Source organism: Stigmatopora nigra, chromosome 11 (assembly GCF_051989575.1).
Source record: "Stigmatopora nigra isolate UIUO_SnigA chromosome 11, RoL_Snig_1.1, whole genome shotgun sequence".
Lineage (NCBI taxonomy): Eukaryota > Metazoa > Chordata > Actinopteri > Syngnathiformes > Syngnathidae > Stigmatopora > Stigmatopora nigra.
This window is the reverse complement of record NC_135518.1, coordinates 9,632,552-9,653,336: the sequence shown is the minus strand read 5'-3', so window position 1 is coordinate 9,653,336 and position 20,785 is coordinate 9,632,552. Positions and strand designations below refer to the sequence as shown.

General features: G+C 40.5%; 1 protein-coding gene across 4 annotated transcripts; it reads left to right on the top strand.

The window, feature by feature from the left end:
* The first annotated feature begins 1,122 nt into the window (after nt 1-1,122).
* LOC144204209 (activin receptor type-1-like) lies at nt 1,123-19,957 on the top strand. Of its 4 annotated transcripts, none has more exons than XM_077728047.1 (13): nt 1,123-1,514; nt 3,319-3,344; nt 10,721-10,794; nt 11,160-11,405; nt 11,868-12,140; nt 12,655-12,918; nt 13,976-14,181; nt 16,357-16,456; nt 16,960-17,106; nt 17,636-17,911; nt 18,596-18,793; nt 19,024-19,154; nt 19,253-19,957. In XM_077728047.1, the coding sequence occupies exons 3-13, from the start codon at nt 10,731-10,733 to the stop codon at nt 19,385-19,387; spliced, it is 2,040 nt and encodes a 679-aa protein (XP_077584173.1). In that variant the 5' UTR covers nt 1,123-1,514; nt 3,319-3,344; nt 10,721-10,730; the 3' UTR covers nt 19,388-19,957. The 4 variants fall into 4 exon arrangements, with proteins under 4 accessions (XP_077584173.1, XP_077584172.1, XP_077584171.1 ...); XM_077728046.1 differs by having other exon boundaries at nt 11,157-11,405; XM_077728045.1 differs by lacking the exon at nt 3,319-3,344.
* The last annotated feature ends 828 nt before the right edge of the window (nt 19,958-20,785 follow it).

Below are 20,785 nucleotides of genomic sequence, written 5' to 3'. Positions count from 1 at the left end.
GTACCATTAATGAATTGTTATTATTTCTTGTGTACTCAAAGGAACCCAGGAAAAGGCTGACGTTAGTTTCACCTCTCACATGATCGTTTGTGTGCATTTTGGCCTGGAATTTTAACAAAAACAACATGATGTTCGTACACACTTTTTGGCCGGCGTCTGTACTTGGCTTTTTAAAGGGTCAGTGACATTTCCAAGAGGTACACAGAGTGACCAGAGGTGAAACAAACCGAACAATGTCTGGCCTCAACATGAGGGGTCATCTGTGTACATCAACTTTTCTTGTTGCCATTAAAAAAGCCACTGGGTTACAGTTTTTAATGATTCCATTTTTTTGAAGAGATGAGGTAATTTGTTAACTTCATCATGCATAACTTTTTCCCTGAATAAAGTGCAACAACAATACAAAGCAAAGCAATGTGCATATTTTTAACATTTAAATATGTAATTGAAAAACCTCATTGGTGTTTGTTTAACTAATTGCATTAATAGATGGAATATAAATATGCAAGGAAAAAATGTTGCTAATAAAGTTCACATCCAAATTTAATGACATACTGCCCCCTAGTGAGAAATTAGAGCCCACAACTACAATCACAATTATATATAGTATATAGGTATACATTGAAGTATTTGTATGTTAAATATCTGTACCAAAATGAATGCATATTTTCCCAATATTTCATAGGTTCCTTGTTAGAATTACTTAAAATAAGTATTATAAAAGTATAAAAATAAATTCCTGGATAATATATTTTATTAATAAGAACTAAAAAAAGACACTTAAATGGTCAATTCAGGGTGTCCTCCACCTACTGCACAGTAGACTGGGATTGGCTCCAACACCCCTGAGACTCTTGTGAGGATAAATGGAGCAAAAAATTATTAATGAATGAATTTGATGAACTTCTCTTGATTTCTTCAGGTGTTTTACTTTTACATTTAATATTAAAAAATGAGTCGTTGTGGTTTACTGATTCACCTTATGGCAGTAGTGTCAAGTCTGTTTGCAACTTTGTTATACATTTTTCACGCCAGTATTGGCTTATATTTTATTCCGAAAATTCACCGGAGACTCCAGTGCGTGTGCCGCTGTGTATTCTGGGTAACGAAGTCTTTCTTGAACTTCCTGCAATCTTTCTACCGTGTCCCCCGTCTTCTCCTTCTCCTCCTTCACCTCCGCCTTCGTTTGGAGCGATCGGAGTTGAGAAGTCCACCCATCTGCTTCCACCAGAGCCGAACCGCATTTTAAAGGAAGAAAATGTCCGTAGGATCTCTCTGCCGAAGCGAAGAGGCGAGGTGAAAAGTGAATTTGACAAAGCCAGGGCAAGTGAGTGAGCGGACGTGCTTGGGGTTGTTGTGGTGCGGGGGGGAATGTTGGCGCCGCGTAGCCGCCGCAGCGTCTCGGACTTCGGCAAACAGACTGGCTATTGTCGCTGATTGGGGCCAGAAGATGGACGTTTTGCTTCGATCGAAGACCACCTTTTGAAGCACTTTGAAAACAAAACTCCAATGAGGTGAGTGTTGTACTGGCGTCCCCATTCGCTTAAATGTAAGTTGACTTTTTGTTTTTTTTGTGATTGTGTTTTGTACCTCTTTTTATGGGGTTTGTGTAGTTTTGCAACGAAATCTTAAATATTTTTGGCTTTTCTGATCGCCCACAAAGCCTGTAAAAACAAGAAGCTTCTTGTCACGTACACATTAAACGCGACTCGGCATGCCATTATTTTCCTCCATAATTATTTTATATGAATGCCTCCAGCCAAATAACCATCTAATAAATAACAGGTCTGGTTCGTATCCAGGGGTGTAGTAACATAAAAGAGTTGATTAAAGTTCGCAATGAGCTGTGATTCATCGGTGTATTGTCATGCAAACTGTTTTTTCTTTTTGTGGGGGGTGTCATCGTTTGCGCGTCAGCATCCCTTTTTGAGCGCTTTTTTTTACATTACAATCGCCCATTCCTTCAAGGATGATGGTGAAGATGATGATGATGAAGATGATGCGTTTAAAGGCAATGTAATTTGGAGCTTCTATTGATGTACTGGAATGGTTTTAAAAAATATTGTATACCCATTTGTGACGAACCAAGAGTGCACGTCTGGAGTTTAAAAAGTTCACCGATTGTGAATGCTCATATTTCTGCGTCATTAATGGCAGTAGACGTCTAAAGCATTTTGACTGGGAAGGCTGACATTGTCTGTCAAAATGGATTGCACGTCTAGTGATGTCAGTGGTAGGCAAATGTCAATTTAATTTCATTTGTTTTGCTGTGCAGAATAGAATAATTGAAATAGGGCTCCATAAAGGTCAAAACATACTGTTTGTCCGTTTATATTTTCTGTTATGCAAAAACAACTTGTCAAAAATGGTTCTGTGTGGTTAGTTGTACTACAAATGATCATCAGTCTGGCCTGCATAATGACATTTTCATTCAACAATGTCAAATATGCAATAATGTACCGATGAATCAGTAATAAGAATGGATTTGTGTTTTTTATTCTGATTCAAATGTTCCTTTTCACCTCTTTCATTTGGCCCATTGTAGTTGGACTACAATCTTGATTTAACTAGGCTAATGACGTGGCATGTACGTACTAAACCAGACAAGGATACATTCACACCATCACTGATTGAAAAAGGACCAGATTTCTAATCAGGATTTTGAGTTGAAATTATTTTGGGAATGCTGGATTGTAGACACGCTGATGATGACTTCATTAAGGTAGTGTTGATTTTCGCTGGAACCATTCCCAGATAATTGTGATGATTAAAAGACGTGCAAATGTCTCACACCCAAGTGTTCAAATCGACTGCCTGCATCATTGTGTCCCCCGCAATCACTTCCTCCCTTGGCAAAAAACTCCCCCTTCCCCTGCCAGACACAAACACATTAATCAAGTATGTCTGGGGATTACTTGATTGTGTTCATACTTGATTATACATCTAATGTAGTAGTTTAAGGCTTTGACAAACAATGTGGCCGAGACTCCCTAGCTCACTATTGCCAGGTGAGGCTATTCTTAAGGGACAAAAGGTAATCAGTTGGTTTGGGTGGAGTCTGGCTGGCTCTTTTCCTAAAGTAACTGGTTGTAGTACTGTGAAAATGTTCTGTAATGTCAAAATGAGGATTTTTAACTAATCTTTAAAATGTTGCAGAGCCCAAACTAAAGCAAATGGTTCATATTGTTGCCTCCTTCCACTCTGCCTGTTGTTTTTATGTCCATTTTACCCGTGTTCTATTTGTTTTTAATATCTAAAATCACCTCGCTTAATCTAGACCTCTGTTTTATCCCTACATGATTTGCCTGGGGCCTCAGGTCATGTGACCAGCTGCTTCTGTGGAGGTATTGATCTACTTAGGGCTTTTTCTGTTGCTCACTTATGTCTCACTTATTAAATTCCTTGATACCCATTTTCATTTTTAGCTTTCATGCTACAAAAAAAAAATAGAACAAAGCAAACAAAAGACAGAAGCAAGCTGATTATACTTATACATGGATTTTTACCTTACTGCACTTGGGACTGTTGCAGTGTCTCAGCGATGCAGTATTAAACAGTACAAGCTCCACTTTGCAGTTTGCTGTATTCCATATCCCCAGTCTATAATTTCCCTCCTTATCAAGACAGAGCTCATTGTTTTCCTTCTTTTTTTTTGTTCTTTCTTTGCATCTAATTCCACTAATGAGCAAAGTACAATGCTGAAATCCTAATGCTCAAGTTGCCTTTTCTCATTGGATCAAAAACATTCTAAATACCTGATCTTTTGCAAATGTTTCCCATATAACATATGGATTATATACTAATTCAAAAGCTTCACCTTGCTGACGCCCCCTGAAAATAACACCATTAATCATCATAAAATCAGCGTTCTGTTTTGAAAAAGATCTGCAGCAGCACCACCACCACCACCATCATTCCTCCTCCTGATCCGCCCATGCAGAGCAGCCTGTGACTATTTTGGTTCATGGATGATCTGTAGACAACAACTTCATAGTCTGCTGGTTGTCATCTCACCTCTGCATGCTCAGTGGTTTGCATCATTGAGCATGGTTCATGGTATTCTGGTATTCTGATAGCAGGACGTCTGACATGCCTCGCTGGGATGCCAACTTGTCTGACAGGTAGTGGGAAACTAAAAAACAGCTTGTTTTCCGGATATCTTATTTTGAAAGGATAATTCTGGGTCTAAATTGTGTGATATTTGGCAAATATGGCATTGAGTACACTTGTTTAACCATCATTTATGGCAATAGATGAGTGAGTTAATACTGAAAAAAATAAGACTTTAAAAACCCATTTTTTAACCACAATTTTGATCATTAAAATCATTGAAATTGTACTGAATTTCACAAATGTACTCTATCGTTTATTGGCTTTCAAAGTGCATGCACATGCCTTTGCATGTCTGTTTGTGTGTGTTAATGTCTGGGTGTGTTTATGTGTCCTTTTGTTTGTAGTGTGTCTGATCACACAAGAGAAATGCTAAGGTGAGCTTCTTTTTGCCTTTTAGTGTGTGTGTGTGTGTGCGTGTACAGAATCAGGTTACAGAATGTGTCTTTAACGAGAACCGCAGTTATGAGACCAAGATAGACTTCAAGTCTGAGCAAGAGTCTGGCCCTCATCACTCTTTTCTGTCAGCGGGGGAAGCTTGCATTAGGGGGTTGGGGGTAGTTTGGCTGTGCATAGATAAGGAGGAGGGCAACAACCTTTTTGTTTCAAGCCTGATGTGTTTGGCTAGCTGCTCTGTGTGTTTGTATTTACACTATATGCTGACTTGGCACAAGCTTTTCTTTGCAATGATGCTGGCTGGCATCAGATAAGGAGTCAGACGGCACAGGGATAACAGCATGTGGCTTGACTTGCCCTTAGTGTCTTTTTTTCTTTCCTACAAAAGAGGCCTCTGTATTATTCAATGCAAAAATCCCCCTTCTTTGATCCATAATTTGAGCCATAGCACTTTGCTTCAAGACAGGCTGTCTGGAACTTGTAGTGCCGCAATTGCGACATTGAAAGTTAAAAGAAGGGGAATGAGATAAAGACAATCTTCCTCCTAAAGTATAGTCTTGTTTGACTATCTGTCCCTCTTCTCTGCTGGTGGCTCCGCACGGATTTATCGATCGTCTCTTTTTCTGTGTTTTTAAAACGTGGATGAAGAGAAGCGGAGACGAGGGGGAAGGGAGATGAGAGGCGACTGTCTGCACAGAAGCACTCAAACATGGATCTGCAGTGCCTTTGGCTCCTCTTGTCTGCACTGGAGACACTTTGGAATACACATTGTGCCAGTTGTTCACTACCTTCATTACACTTGCGCTATATACCCAGTTTTTTAAGGTGGATAGGTATATCTTTGTCCAGTTTACAGGGCAGGTAATTAAAGGATTTCTATAGAGGCTATGAGCTCGCTCATTATTCCAGAATATGGTTCAAGGTGTACCTGCATAACTAGTGATGTGCGATGTGGATAAAAATTTGTATTTGGGTTAAGGTTATTATCTATCTGGACGTATCTTTATTTTCTTTAAAAAATGGTTCACATATTTTTTTTAACTGATTGGTTGCGATTTATGACAATAAACTCACTAAATCCGTTCTGCTTGGAAAACCAGCAAGTTCATTTATACTGAATTAGTAATGTCATCTTACTGGGAATTTAAGCATTTCACTAGAACTCATATAATCAACCACTGTGGGATTGTAAACTGTCTAGTACTAGCGCGTCAATGTAAACAAAAGCTTTAAAACCTTTAGATATTCTGCACAGCTGTAGTACCTCTGTAAGTACAATGATCATTCAGTATTGAAAGACTTGGGAATTCTGGCCTATAAAAGATAGCCATTGGCTCCAGGATGTGATATGTGAAGATTCTGCTGTTGACACTTTTATTGTTTAGTTGTATGCTTGTTTGCTGAGTAGATGATTATCAACACACCGGTCAAGAGGTTGGTGAATGGGTCACACAAGAAAGATACTCTGTCACACAAGTCCTTCTGGTTTGCAAGCTCTTTACACACTATCAAGACTAATTATTGCCCTCGGCTCTCACAGTTCTTTGGTCTTTCCTTTCTATTTGCCTGTTTGACAAGTACACATTTTGCCAAAAGGTTGCACAAGGACACAAATCAAGGCAAGGTTTGCTTTTGAGAAGCTCTTTGCTTCACGTCCAGGAGCCCTGTGAGATGCTCTTTTGGAGTGTTTGTGCATTCCTCCATTGGCAAAGATTGTGAAGGGCTGTAAAGAACGTGTTTGAATTGGCAGTTTGAAATGTTTTGATGGCTGTGTGAAAAGTCGAACTGCCATGGTGACCATTGGGGTTGACCACTCGTTAACGCTGTCTTAATCACCTCACTGTATAACCTTTCGATACTTCTCAAACGACTTCACGCGGCAGAGCTGTATTACATCTGTGTGAGAACCATCAAAAACACACCTTTGTGTCAAAGTACCAAGGTTTTTTTGCTCCGTTTACCAGCACGAGTTGTGTTGCTTTTGGTAGAGCCGATTTAAATGGGACACAGGCAGAAGAGAAAACACTTTTGATGACATTCTTTACATTGCAAAATTGAAGCAGCTGCTTGGATACTATAAGGGCTGGGGTTGACCTGACTTATTTCAAATGTTTTTCCAGGGAGCAGCAGAAGTAGACTTTTCATTCCTCCTTTTAAAGCTTAGCATAACAGTGAAGGGTCAACTTTGATCAAATGTCTGCACACAAGCCCCACAAATGTAATTAGTTTTTTCTACTGTTACACTATTACAGAAAATGTGGGGTTGCTTTTTTTTCAATTTTTGAAAACAAAACTATTTCAGTTGGGATGGAAAAATATTCTCTCCCTTTTAAGGAGAAACAGGTGTTTTTTTCCAATATTTTATAGTACTTCGTGCATAAGGTAAGTTGATATCCAAATGTGCCCTGGCCAAAGTCTACTTTATGTGTAGTTTGTATTAAAATAAAATATGGCGTATTAAGCATACGGTATATCATTAAAGCATAATTTAAATTAAATTTGCTGGTGTTTATTACAGTACTTTGCTTGCATGGTTGATACATTTTTTTTAAGTTGGAAATATGGGAAAATGCAATTATAGGACCATGCCTTTCAAATTTAATATAATTTGAGATCGACAAGTATAATGGAACAGATTGTTCTGCTGTTGTTGAAAGACAGTGCAAGAAAGCAGTAAATTCCAGACAGGTTTCCTCCGTAAGTTTGTTTGCACAGCAGTTTAATAACAGGCCACTCATAAGTCTCGACAGCCTCCCTGTTAAGATCTTTCGGTCTGTTTGCCGCATTGTGACCGAGCAATTGTTCTTGCAAAGTGTTGAGAAGCAGTGACCTCACAGGACTGCTGAGTTCTCATTATGTTATATCGCGGCCGTGAGCCAAAAAAGCAAGCGACACAACAGTATCTGCTTCCACTAGAGAGACGAGAGGTGACCTAGATGGCACTGCCCGGAAGGACCGTCTTAAATAGGTTGGCTTGATGTCTTTGGATAACATTCAGAATTTGTTATCTTTCTGATGTACTTGCTCAGCTTGTTTGAATTTGCTTTATCAGCGATATACACATTCACTCTTGATTTCGTCATTGTGTCTGGGTGATACCCTAAGTGGAGACCTCAGACATAGAGGGGCTACACTTTGTTCTGGTGTCTCACTGCCTCTTGAATGGCCTCACTGCAGTTTGCTGCAGTTTCCTTGCTGGCCAAGCTATTTGTGCCATGGTATCTATGCCAGGCTGCCAGCTCAGACACAGATTGCGACTCGTCTCCCCTATTTTTTTTTCCTAGCATGATGACTCAGCAGCTCCTCCAGGGCGTCCAATCCGCCGCCCCCCTCTCCCTTACTATTCTTCACTCCCTCCTCAATACCTCACTGCAACACTATTTCTTTTCAGACATTGCACGTTTTGTCATTTCTTACTCATACCAACCTGAATGCACAATAAAGTGTCTATTTGGATTTCAAAATACCATCCCCAAAGATGAAAATCATTTTTTTGTCAGTTTATCATGACAAAATTAAGTATATAAAATTATTACAGCTTCCTGAAGGTCTCATTCACAGTGCTTTCTCTTTATTTTAGCATACAAAAGTATATTTTTGAAATGGCTGAGTGTTTGTTCCTGTAAAAGAAACAAAAAAAAATCATCAGCCGATTACAGATGCCTAAGCCAATTTTGTAAACAAATATTTGTGAGTGATGTACTTGACTGTGAAAGTCACTTGATATACTCACTATATAAATGTATCTATTAGATCTTAAATGCACTAAAATGTATTGAACTTTCCCTCGGATTCCACCTTCGTATAAAAAAAATGGAGTACTGAAGTACTTCACATTCCTTAAAAGTGATTGAGACATTAAGCGCTCTATAGTCCCGCAGGTACTCCACTTTCTGTGCACTGTCACATGACCATGAAAGAAAACGATGCAGAAGACAACATGCCAAGTGTGTCAGTGATGTGAGAGCCCACCCATGGCTCCATGTCAACTTTTGTGAACATAGCCCTACTCGAGAACTCAATCCATCAGGATAAACGTGTGTGCTCACGCGAATACATACCACCAGTCGGTCGTTTTTTTGTGAGGGTTGAATACATCAAAATTCATGGAATACATAACCGGATAGATCTTCCCCCACTGTTTTGAGTACGAATTCTAAATGGATTACTTTAAACAACCACAGCTTGTGCTCAACTAGTTCACAATTCACTTGCATAAACATGTTAAACAACAAAGAAACATTGAGCTGATTTTCAGTGCTCCATTACAGAGTTTTTTCATCTGTGAATGTAAACAAAAAGCACAGCAAATCATTGACTTGCACTAATCGAGGCCATCAAGAGATGCCTGCAGCGCTCTGTTCAGTTAACTGAATTAGCTGAGTTTTAGATCCATATAGGTTTGCGCTCACCATGAGTGATGTGAGTCATCTTGGCCCACAGAAAAATGTGTTGCCTTTACCTATTTAAATAGGGCTTTTCACAAAGTTGGCTGTTGTGTTTGCCTTTACAAAGTGACACAATGACTTGTGAAATCAATTAAGAAGTATTCAATTCTATTGAATGGTTACATCAGTGTATGATATTGTAGATTTCAAGGGACTTGGTTTTCTTTGTTTTATGTTTTATCCTTTTTATTTTTTTAAGCTCTTATTATGAGTAGTCTGGTCCTTGGACAAAATATCCATCTGTTCTCTGCTCCCCCGCTGACCTAAATGTGCTTGGAAGGTCTGCAATCTCGGGATTTATAAAACTAGTCACTATTACGGATTCTATGCATTTTTTCCCTTCAATTCAAGGTACTAAAATGTACTAATTTTGAGCAATAACAAGAACAAAATACAGTTATGTTGCATATTATTCAATTTAATGTAATGCCAATTATTTATGAGGCCCTTTTTTTTAATGATTTATGTCAATATAACTAATCATTGACTGTTGTAAATCAAGCTCACGCCATCAGCTCAGCGTGACTTGTAAAATAGTTGCCAGACATTGCCATGTGCGAAACTTCACACCCCCATCTCCATGTCATGGAGTACCCTCACACTGCGGCGGCGGCCCCGCCTCTGTTACAGCTCATACGCAATCCACAGAAGGCAAAAATAAAATGCAGCATTTACTTGTAGCAACACGACAAGAATACATTTTGAGACTTGGTCATATAATAAATTAAAATGCACTGGTGCTTTACAAAAAAAGAAAGAAAAAAAACAGCCTTGCTTGACATGATAATGTTTAGAATCATCACATCCACTACATGTCTGCTGCCAAGAAGGTGTCCCTTTTCTCACTCCCCGCCACAGGCTCCGACACCAGACACCTCATTGTCCCACTTCCCTCTCTACACGGTTGCTGCCCTCACTGGCCCAGTTCACTGCCCCTCCTTTGACCCACTGTCCGCCGGCTGCCCCCTGACTATACCTCGCTTTCCACCTCCCAATGCGAACACCCCCTCCTCCTCCTTTGGTCAGACCGATTATCCCTGTTTTGTACTCTGATTAAAGGAGCAGCATGTGGCCGGCGCGCGTGGCCCACACAAATGCTGTTGACAAGCTAATGTTAACATTGCATGCTGAATCATTTATGTCTGCAATAATGGCACAAAATACGTGGGGAGAGGGTACATGACATCTTGCATTGTTCCTGCATTTCACAGGCTGTGGGTCCTTTTTGAAAAATATTTTTATGGAAAGGGTAGTGACAAGGAGTGGGAGGCGAAACAAACAATTGTCTGCCTGCCCGCCGTCTGCGAACGTTACTACCGCCGCATTAAATATTGAAGGATTAGACCGTCTGCAGCCTCCCAAAGAGGACACTATTTGGGCACCCACGCTAATTCTCCCCACAGCGCTCTCCTCCTCCTCACGTCTGTCTGCGCCCCCAGTGGCTAGCAGCTTGTCCTTTCAACACATTCATGCACAGACCCAGACAGCCAATAAGAGTGCACCAGTCTCCCCATTGCTTGCCACTCATGCCTTGTTGCCAGGACAACAGCAAGGCACAAGTCCCACTTCACATGTTTTAAACTTGGTTTTGACTCCTGCAAAAAACAACTAAATATGTCCTGCTGGTAACAGGCTGTGTTGAATTGATACATGCTGACTGTATATATCACAGTTTGCATCTGGCCTCAGAAAAATACATTAAAATGCACAAGTTTTGTACGTTTTGGCCTGTTTTTAAGGTGGTGTTTGTCTTTTTCCCCATGCAGGTCTGCAATAATGAAAGGCCCAATATTTCTTTTGATTTTCATCACATTGGTCCATCCCTGCACTAGCTTGGAAGGTAAGCACCACCCTCTTTTTCATCTTTTGACATCAAATTGTAGCTAAAGGGGAAGAAGGGGGGGCTTAAGCAAGGATTAACAGGCATTATTATCTACTTGAATGTTGCTCTGCGGCTAACTATAGATGCTCAGTTTTCAGTAAAAACACAGTCTCAGGCTCTCTATTTGTCTGAGTGCCCCTTGAGCAGATTGCATGCACGGACTGATCATTCAAACTCGTGTCCCCTTCTCTACACCCTCCCTGGCCTGTCTAATCCTCTGTCTTGCAGTTATTTTTGACATCTGCAGTAGTCTATAATTTCAAAATGCCGTGCAAAATTGGGGGGTTCCATTGACATTAACATGGCTGTCATCTGTTTATCAGAAACCGACGCAGGGGCCTCAGAATGCTTCTGTGAAGGGTCGTCATGCAGCGGTGGCGACCGGTGTTCGGGCGTGCAGTGCTTCACCTCCATCTCCTTGCTGAATGGCACTTGGGAGTTTCAGAAGGGATGCATTCTGGGTAATCAAGAAGGGAAGTGCAGGATCCCGCCGACTCCCGAGTTGGTGATGGAGTGCTGCTATGGAGATCTGTGCAACATGAATGTCTCTCTACAGCATCATATTAAAGGTTGGCTATTGACTTTCATAATTTCCTTTGGGAAAAAAAATCTTGATAGTTTTGAATTCATAGGCTGCCATTGACAAAAATTGACATCTATTTCATTCAAACTGGGAGAAATGGCTATGAATGCTCTTTTTTCCATGCCATTGTTGTTGTGCTAGTCTAATGGCTCAAGCAAATAAATTACGGCCCTCTAAAATGTTTATTCTCGCCGATATCAACACCTTGAAACATGGCATGGTAAACTTGTGAATAGCAACTAAGTAAGGGTTCACTGTAATAGAATGCCGGCAGTCTATTGAGACAACAAAGGTGGGTGTTCAGTTTTTAAATAGAAAGTTTTCCCTAGTAAGAGCCTGTAGAAAGCTTTGATCCCTTGTTATGTCTAATTGAATGCCAGTTACGATAATGGGAGAGTAATGATATTGCGCTAATGGATCTCCCTTTATCTCCTCTCTTGCCCGTCAGATGTGGAAGTGTCTGCAGGCAGACCAATCCTTCGGGAGCAGGAGTGCGTGTGCGAGGGCGCCGCCTGCCAGCCTGGTCGGCGTTGCGCCGGGCAACACTGTTTTTCGTCCCTTAAGGTGACGGACGGCACCGCCGTCCAACAGAAGGGTTGCCTGAGGGACGACGACGTGGGCCGAGCCACCTGCGCCACGCTGCCCTCGCCGGCTCACGTTGTCAAGTGCTGCCAGGGCCATCTGTGTAACATGAACGTCACTGTGCAAGCTCCGGGGAAAGGTGCCTTTGTACACGCCGCAGACGATATACAACACCGCAAAAAGCTGTGTCAAACACTTTCACATAAGGAAGATACACTTGGGCATAAATGTACTAGTGGAATTACATTTTTATTATTTACATTCTTTACCATTTTTTCTAATATTTCTGTTTGCATAGTTATTGCAGATAAAATGGACAAACTATTTTCTGTTAAAACTCATTTTGTCCATCCATCTATTGTTACAATTTAACTATTATTTAGAATTTATATGTATATTTTTTTGTAATACTATTCCTATTTATATGATGCTAAAATCTCAACATATCATTATATAAAGTGGAATTCCAACTACTACTACTATACTTTTCAAACCAACTCCTACTACAATCACAAAACAATGAATTGAATTCATACTTCTCTTTACGAGTCAAACCCCAAGACTTCTATTTTATGATCAGCTCTTTTTACCCTATCTCATCAGATAACGCCGGCATCGTGGCTAACCCTTTCCCCGTCATAAATTTTTTACAGAGGAAGTGAAGCCCCTTGTCAAAGAGAAGCACGAGTGCGTATGTGAGGGCAGCTCGTGCGCCACGGGGAACCGCTGCATGGGAAGCCAGTGTTTCTCCTCCTTGACCGTCAACGGCGGCTCTCTGATGCACCAGAAAGGTTGCTTTAATGTCTACGAGCAGAGTACGATGACCTGCAAGACTCCACCTTCTAGAGACCAAATTGTGGAATGCTGCTTCGGGCACCTGTGTAACCTGAACAGCATAGTGCAGCTTCCTGTGAAAGGTGCAGTACTTTGTTTGCCATCGCCTCTGCATATGCTCCATCTGTCCTGGGTACTGCTCTGCTACATACTATTAAAATCTCCATTAATACACTTACTAAAGAGCAACATAGCGAGGGTTAATTGGAGTGTGACTACTTGAGTGTGACAATTCTGTCACATTCACCTCTGTAAGGTCAAATTCTTGTCACCCCCCCTCGAACTAAATTGACAGAGGACTGAATATGTTGTCTGGGGGAGGATTGACTATTACTTAGTCATGGTCCACTCCCCGCTGTCCTTTCTGACATTATCTTGATGCTAGAAGCTACCTAGGGAGATAGAGTGAGACAGACAGCTATATTCAGGTCTACAGCATCCTGCTGTTTTACTCCTATAGAGGAATAGATTAGCATGATGTCTCCCTCATGTTACGAAAATGTGTTTGAAGAAGACCTGCTATCCTTTTTTTCTCATTGAATTGATAGTATGTAGATAATTACTCACTCTTTTATACTCTACTTTATATTCTACTCATTTTATATACCAACTGATAGTTGTAAGTCCATGTGTATTTGGGAGAACTGGGTTTCTATTGTACAATGGGGGAAGGGGATCTTTGTGTGTGCTAGAGTTAGGACCAGTAAGAGGAGTGGTCTTTCTCCTTAAAGTGTAAGGTAAACTTAATAACACAAACAATAGGGCGGCATTACTTTGCACAGCATTTGCACCAATGGATTTTATGTTCAAACTTGTGTCAAATTGGTCAGCATCAACTACCATTATTTGAGAATATTTTTAATAACCCCTCATAAAGTTCAGCAGTTCAAGTTCATCGTTTTCGGTTTTCAAGTATTTTGTGCTAATGCTGTTTAAATATTAACTTTTTTTCTGTCTATCCCATGTCCTCTTTTAACCAGCTAAAACTGGAGCTTTTGTCAATTATAAGCAGTTAGAAATAACAGTCAATTCACCACATGGCCTTCAGGCTTATTCTAGAAAGCAAAATACATTTCAAAATGTCTGCTTGAAGCCAACGCCTACCCTGTATAATATTCTTATCTTCCTTCCTTCTCGCAGCTGACGAGCTGTCAAGCTACAATGTGACCATGCTGGCTGTTGTCATTGTGGCTCCAATACTCGTCCTGGTCATCCTCTCGGTCATCGCCATTCTGGTGTTCAGACGCATCCACAACAATCAGATGGAAAGGCTGACCTCTCGCGATGCTGAATATGGAACCATTGATGGGCTCATTGCATCAAACGTGGGAGAAAGCACACTTGCGGTAAGTCACAAATATACCATCACCATCTATGTATTTTAGTAACTAGACATTACACATGAATTGCAAAATGTTGCCGTCTCACTCTATACATTAATTGAATTCAATAGAAAATGCAATTAGCTCATTGAATCACTTGTTCAATAATCTACAAAAAGCTCAATTCTGCAAATATCCGCTAACTGCAGCCCTAATTTTTATCATTTCAGCCAAAATGAAAAGATTAAATTACCTTGAGAAGAAATATTAAGACACACTTGATTTGAAATGGTGGCCTACAAATGTGTTCTTATTGTAGGACTGCCTTGAGTTTAACGAGGCAGGTTATATATTTTTTCATAAGGACACATGGGAATGATGTCCTTTTTCAATACACGTGAAATCACATTTAATCAGCTGCAGTAGCCGCCGCCACTAATTTATTTAATTACTGGTGTTTACAAAATTCCAGTATTTGAAAAGATTAAACCTCGATTAAACTGTCTTGTGAAACAAGTCCAGTCTTGTATTTTCATAGGTTGGGTTTCGAAAGACTCTTTGTTCTGCACCAGAAAGCCCCTTTTAACGCTTGTTTTGATTTTCAAGGTCATTTTTACTGTCTTTGTTAGGAATGTTCTCCCTTAGCCAGCAACTGCACACTGCGGTTTATGTTTTGAGGTTTCACTAAACGGATCCAGAACTTAGGTGGAGTCCTGTGGTCGCACAGGCCAGCACATTCACAAGCTGGCCGCACTCTTTAATCACGCTAAGCACAGACAGCGTGGCCGTTGCCTTAGGAAAATAGACTTTGCCTCCATTTTGTGAGCAGGCCTTGTTTATTACTCTTTCTGTGGTATTCCACTCTTTAAATCCAGATGATCCTTCTGATATTGAATACAGTACACTTGGACCAATGGGAGCGTTAGGTATCTAAACATGGTGTGGCGTAACGGGGCCGCCATGCCGTTGATTCTGGCAGGGCCGAACGTTTGGCAAAGAAACTGAAAATCTGAAGCCGACTAATATTTATCTAAGCGTCGTAAAAAATGTGCACGGCTGTGCTAGACCAGAAATACTTTAGTTGTGGCTGTCAAGCACTTGTGGAGGGTGTCGCACTGAGATCAGTGAGAATGTACACAACTTGATGTCTAATCCCTTTTGAGATGATGACTTTTTGACTTTCAGTTTTCAGACTCCTTTCACAGCCAAATAAAGACTTCTCTAATTAACGATTTTCCTCCGATAAATGCTTAGCATTCTGTACACCGACTGACGCCTACAGTTTGTTTATTTGAGCATGTCTCTAATCTGAATTAGTCCTGCAGGCACCATATCTCTAACTAATCGACACTAACACATGTAGCAAGAAAAAGGCTCATTTATCACATAATAAGAACATTACGAGGACATAAATACAAAACAGCCATCTGTTTTATGATCTAAAAATGTTAAAAAAAAATAGATCCATAACCTTTTTCCCACCAATAATGCGACCTATAAACTTCACAACTGAAATGGGGAATGACATCTTTCAACAGTCATTTCATTTCTCGCCTGCTTCAAAAACCATGTAATGATCAAATCTTAGAAATGTATCCATAGCTTCTCATTGTTATTCCCAACCTCCTGGATTAACACGTTTATGTATTGATTCACATTCTTGTTTCCGCATAAACACTTGATTTCACCCACAACTTCTGGTACCATCACGTTGTAAGCCCCCAAACCATTATTATTTCAGAGCTTAGAAACGCTTTCATTTTACAGCCACAGTCTTCCGTCTTGTAATTCCAGTTGTCTCGCAAACAGCTCATCCATAATAAATCTGTTTATACGAGGCGTCGGCCTCCAATGTTGCAACCCCCGCCCCTTTTTCATCCCCCCGGTTTAGTTTCCCCTCAGCCTTTGACTCAGCATCGCTCTCTTGTGCCTGTGCCACGCTCTGCATGTGTCCTCTTGCCCAGTTAAAAATAAAAGGCTTAGCAGAGTCGCGCCTTGTTTTGGAGCTTAGATTGAATCACCAGCAGCCACAACATTTGAAACTAAGAAGGAGGGGGTGTGGTCTTGTGCACTTGGGTTGTTTTTGTTAATGTATAATGTACTTGTTTCAAGTAAAATTGGACTTGATCCAACTTTTGCCTGCAGCTAAATCTCCCTTTGATGTTGCAAAGGGTGAACTTTTCTTCTTTTCATCTCCAGGATCTACTTGATCACTCCTGTACTTCAGGAAGCGGCTCCGGCCTGCCTTTCCTGGTTCAGAGAACCGTGGCTCGACAAATCACTCTCAACGAGTGTGTGGGTGAGTGTCCACTCTGAGGCAGTATTGTTATTGACATTAGCTCTGTGTGAGAATATGCAGCCTGGCTCATTCATTTTAATGAGACCTTTATGTCAACACAGCAGGGTGCTCCAAGACTCACACACACACAAGCACACACAAGGAAAAGTACAGAAGAATTCCTCACACCGCTTGAATAATCGATACTGAATCTGTGTTTTGCCCACAGCAACTCCACATACATTTCCCCCAAGGTTTAAATCTGCATAACACTATGCGAACTGAGCAACTTATACAATTCTAAACCCTACTGTCTACTTCTTATCTCCTATGACTCATGCATAAGCTTTGCTATCAAACTCTTACCACTCGAAACAATAACCAAGGAGTGAAAAATGTATTTGGATTGCACATTTAGGCTGGTATTGTTGTAATGATGCGTACAGTTGGCAGACATCAAATGAAGAAATACATTGCTTGGCTAAAAATACCTTTTTAATGCATCCATTTTTTTTTCATGTCAGGTAAAGGCCGTTATGGTGAAGTGTGGCGTGGCCAGTGGCAAGGAGAAAGTGTCGCTGTGAAGATCTTCTCCTCTCGAGACGAGAAGTCCTGGTTCAGGGAAACGGAGATCTATAACACAGTGCTGCTGAGACATGAAAACATCCTGGGTACGTCAAGGGTAATCAATCACTGGGTGCCCGAAAACGATACACTTGAACAATAGCGACTGTCCAAAACATCTGTATTCACAAAGAAAATAACAAGTAAAAACACATTGAGTGATTGAGTGGCACTCAATCAGAATTGATTATTTTTACCTATAAAAATGGCAATGCAATATTTTTATTCTTTGTTTGACTGAACGTTCTTGTCACATATTTGAAGTAGAAAATGTAATTTCTGAAGAAATTGGCAATAACTTTTTCCCCAATTCACATTAATATTGAAAGATAAAGCCTGTCATTGGAATTGACAGACATTTTCATCATGGCGATTGATGGATAAAGCCATCACTGGAATTGATTAAGTCTTCCGTCATAGGAACTGACGGATATACTAATAAGGAGCTGGCTGCCATTTTTTGAAAATATTTTGCCTCTCTCCTTGACTGCAGCATCGACAGAAGACTTGTTTCTTTTTCTAGTTTGTATTTTTACTTGCACTTTGTGTGTCTCTGACCGTTTGCCGTCTCTCCAGGCTTCATCGCTTCCGACATGACCTCCAGAAACTCCAGCACGCAGCTGTGGCTTATCACCCACTACCATGAGATGGGCTCCCTATATGACTACCTTCAGCTGACCACACTGGACGCGTGCAGCTGCCTCCGCATGGCGCTTTCCATCGCTAGTGGCTTAGCGCATCTGCACGTGGAGATCTTTGGCACCCAGGGCAAGCCGGCCATTGCCCACCGAGACCTCAAGAGCAAAAACATCCTCGTTAAAAAGAACGGGCAGTGTTGCATCGCCGATCTCGGTAAGAAAAATACAACCAGTGGAACATGTTGTAAGAAAAAAGCTTAATCTTAAGTCTATTTTTTAAAGTATTTTAATATTTGGTGTATGTATAATCATTGAGGACAATATTTCCTGCAACATCCAAATTCATAAATTCTATGGGTTTTCGAGAGCAAAAATACCCTGGATAAAATAAACAGTCAGTGTTGCTGACCCTTGTAAGAAGAATAAAATCAATATGCCTTTGTTTTTGAAGGCTGAACCATGGCTGTGAGGGTGATTTAACCTGTGAAACTGCCTGGAGGTGGTAACTAATTTTATCTTGCATGCAGGGAAGAAAATAAATCTAATATTGTTCCCTGTGCCTAGGTTCATTCGGTCCTAATTTAAAAGAAAAAAAAATGTGCTTAATGTTCCTCCTTTGCCTGAGCTGTAAACACATTCGGAAGTGCACTTTATCGAAGACCAATGTTCCATTCGCTCGATCAAGGAGCTTATTTAGGTACTCGGGAAGTGCTGGAAGCGGCTCCCTCGTAATGTTTTAAATGCAACAACGGATGACGCCATCACGGTCGTCTTATCTGTGGGGCGTAATGTACACAGAGCAGGTTACATCCTGTTGACTAAAACATCAAGTCACTCATTTGTCACTTACAAGTGGTTTAGTTCTATCTACACAATGTATATATTTTTTCTCTTCCAGGTTTAGCCGTCATGCATTTCCAAGACACTAACGAACTGGATGTGGGCAACAATCCCAAAGTGGGCACCAAACGTTACATGGCCCCCGAGGTGTTGGATGACTCCATACAGATGGACTGCTTCGAGTCCTACAAGAGGGTGGACATCTGGGCTTTGGGCCTCGTTTTGTGGGAGGTTGCCAGGAGGACGGTCAGCAATGGTGAGTTTTTTTCAGAAATGTTGCATTAAAGTTATCTTTTATTTTTCAATTATCTTTACCCTGAGATTCTTATTGGAATCCTCCCAGCTCTGTTACTGTAAAGTACACATTTGAGAAGCTTATACTGATGTCCTCATCTCAATTGTTGCTTCACACAAGAGCTGGTTGTTTTTTTTGTTCATTGCTGTACACAAGTTTATTGTGTCAAAGTGCTTGTGCTCTCCTCTTAGGAATTGTCGAAGACTACAAGCCCCCCTTTCACGACGTCGTGCCCAGCGATCCAAGTTTTGAAGACATGAAGAAGGTGGTTTGTGTTGACCAGCAGAGGCCCAACATACCAAACCGTTGGTTCTCAGATACTGTAAGTCGATTTCTTTAACATGATCGCATCTGGGACATTTCTACTTGTAGCTTTTATTTTGCAATATGTATGTATAAATGTGTCCCATTTCTTTTTAGACTTTAATCTCTATGGCAAAACTGATGAAGGAATGTTGGTATCAGAACCCTTCGGCCCGACTGACCGCGCTACGCATCAAAAAGACTCTGACAAAGATCAACAGCTCGGTGGACAAAATGAAAACAGACATTTAAGTCAGGCATGGTACTTCCTTGACTAACTTGCGTTCGGGGTGGGGCACGTGCCCTTATAGCGGCGCGTGTCAGTATTTATTTGAAAAGACTTGGCGGGACACATTTTGGTATCCAAAGATGGCTTACCGGGCTCTTGGGAATAGGACGTTCAATAGGAACCAATCGCAAAGAGTTTGGCTCTTACCTGGACATTTTTGCTTTGGCTTTATTTTCATCCTCACTTTAGAGGTTATGGTGACCGACATCAGGTTTTTTTTTTCAGCTTGATTTGTTAGTGCATCACTCTTCCAGTGTCAGCAATCTTTTAAACTCTTGTACAGTTCACAGTCTTACTATATGACCATGTTCAATTACGTATGCGCTCTTCTTTTTTCTTTTTAGTTCCGCGCACAAGAAGTTAAATATATGATACATCACCTTAACGGAGGCCTGTACTGTAAGTTTGCCTTGATACTGTATTGTCAAGTTTATGAAGTCAAACTTCAACTTTGTTTTTTTGTGGTTTTTTTGGTCCCTCTAACATTTTATATCAACTAGTGGTTTCTATTAATTAAATAGAAAACAAGTCTATTCCCTTGTCTGTTTTGTCTAAAGCTCATTTGTCCCACAGATACAAAACATGATGCCGAGGTTTATGCGCCATTTTGACGAAAAAAAATATCCTATAATATACTGGGCAGATTCTACAGGCCAAAAATGACTGGCAGCTGTTAGGCCCTTTTTACAGTCATCACATTCAGTGTCATTTAATCCATTCTATTGCCGCACGGTTTGCTCGCAAAACCCTCATTCTGCCGCTTTTCCGCCGGGTTCCTTCCATGCACTCTGCTGCAAAATATGGGACCATTGCCTTTTACAAGGTCGTGCATATCAGCTAAAGCTAGACAAACATGAGCAGCCACTTTCAATGCATCAGTAATGGTGAGTGTGAGCACGTAGAGTCATTTTTCGGTGCAATTTCCACACTTATCTCTTGATTGAAATGTCTGAAGACAGTAATGTTTTGTACTTTGGCTGCAAATATGCCACGCATAATGGATTTATTGAGCTATAAGCAAGGTTGCCCGGAAACACTTACATGTTCACAATCTGTGGAGCATTTCAGATTATTTACCATTTACCTACATACTATATATATTTATCATACCATATTTTTGGGAACAAGTAAATATAATACCGGCAATTTAGGCTTTTCTTTTTGCAAAAAATTATCTTGTATTTTTTTGCAGCTTCTATATCAGTATGTTTTGGGCATTTAAAAATATATATATCATTTTTCAACATTTCCATTATTTATAACAATTAACCACAATGAACAAAAACTCCAATCAAAGACCTTTCTTCACATACTGATTAATTCAATTTTCATTATATAAGTTGTTTTTAACTATATTTGAT

Excerpts from the sequence above, each read along its gene's own strand:
- LOC144204209 (XM_077728044.1), top strand. Across the intron at positions 18,794-19,023 it reads CAGGAGGACGGTCAGCAATG|GAATTGTCGAAGACTACAAG; the intron begins GTGAGTTTTTTT and ends CTCTCCTCTTAG. Across the intron at positions 19,155-19,252 it reads ACCGTTGGTTCTCAGATACT|ACTTTAATCTCTATGGCAAA; the intron begins GTAAGTCGATTT and ends ATTTCTTTTTAG.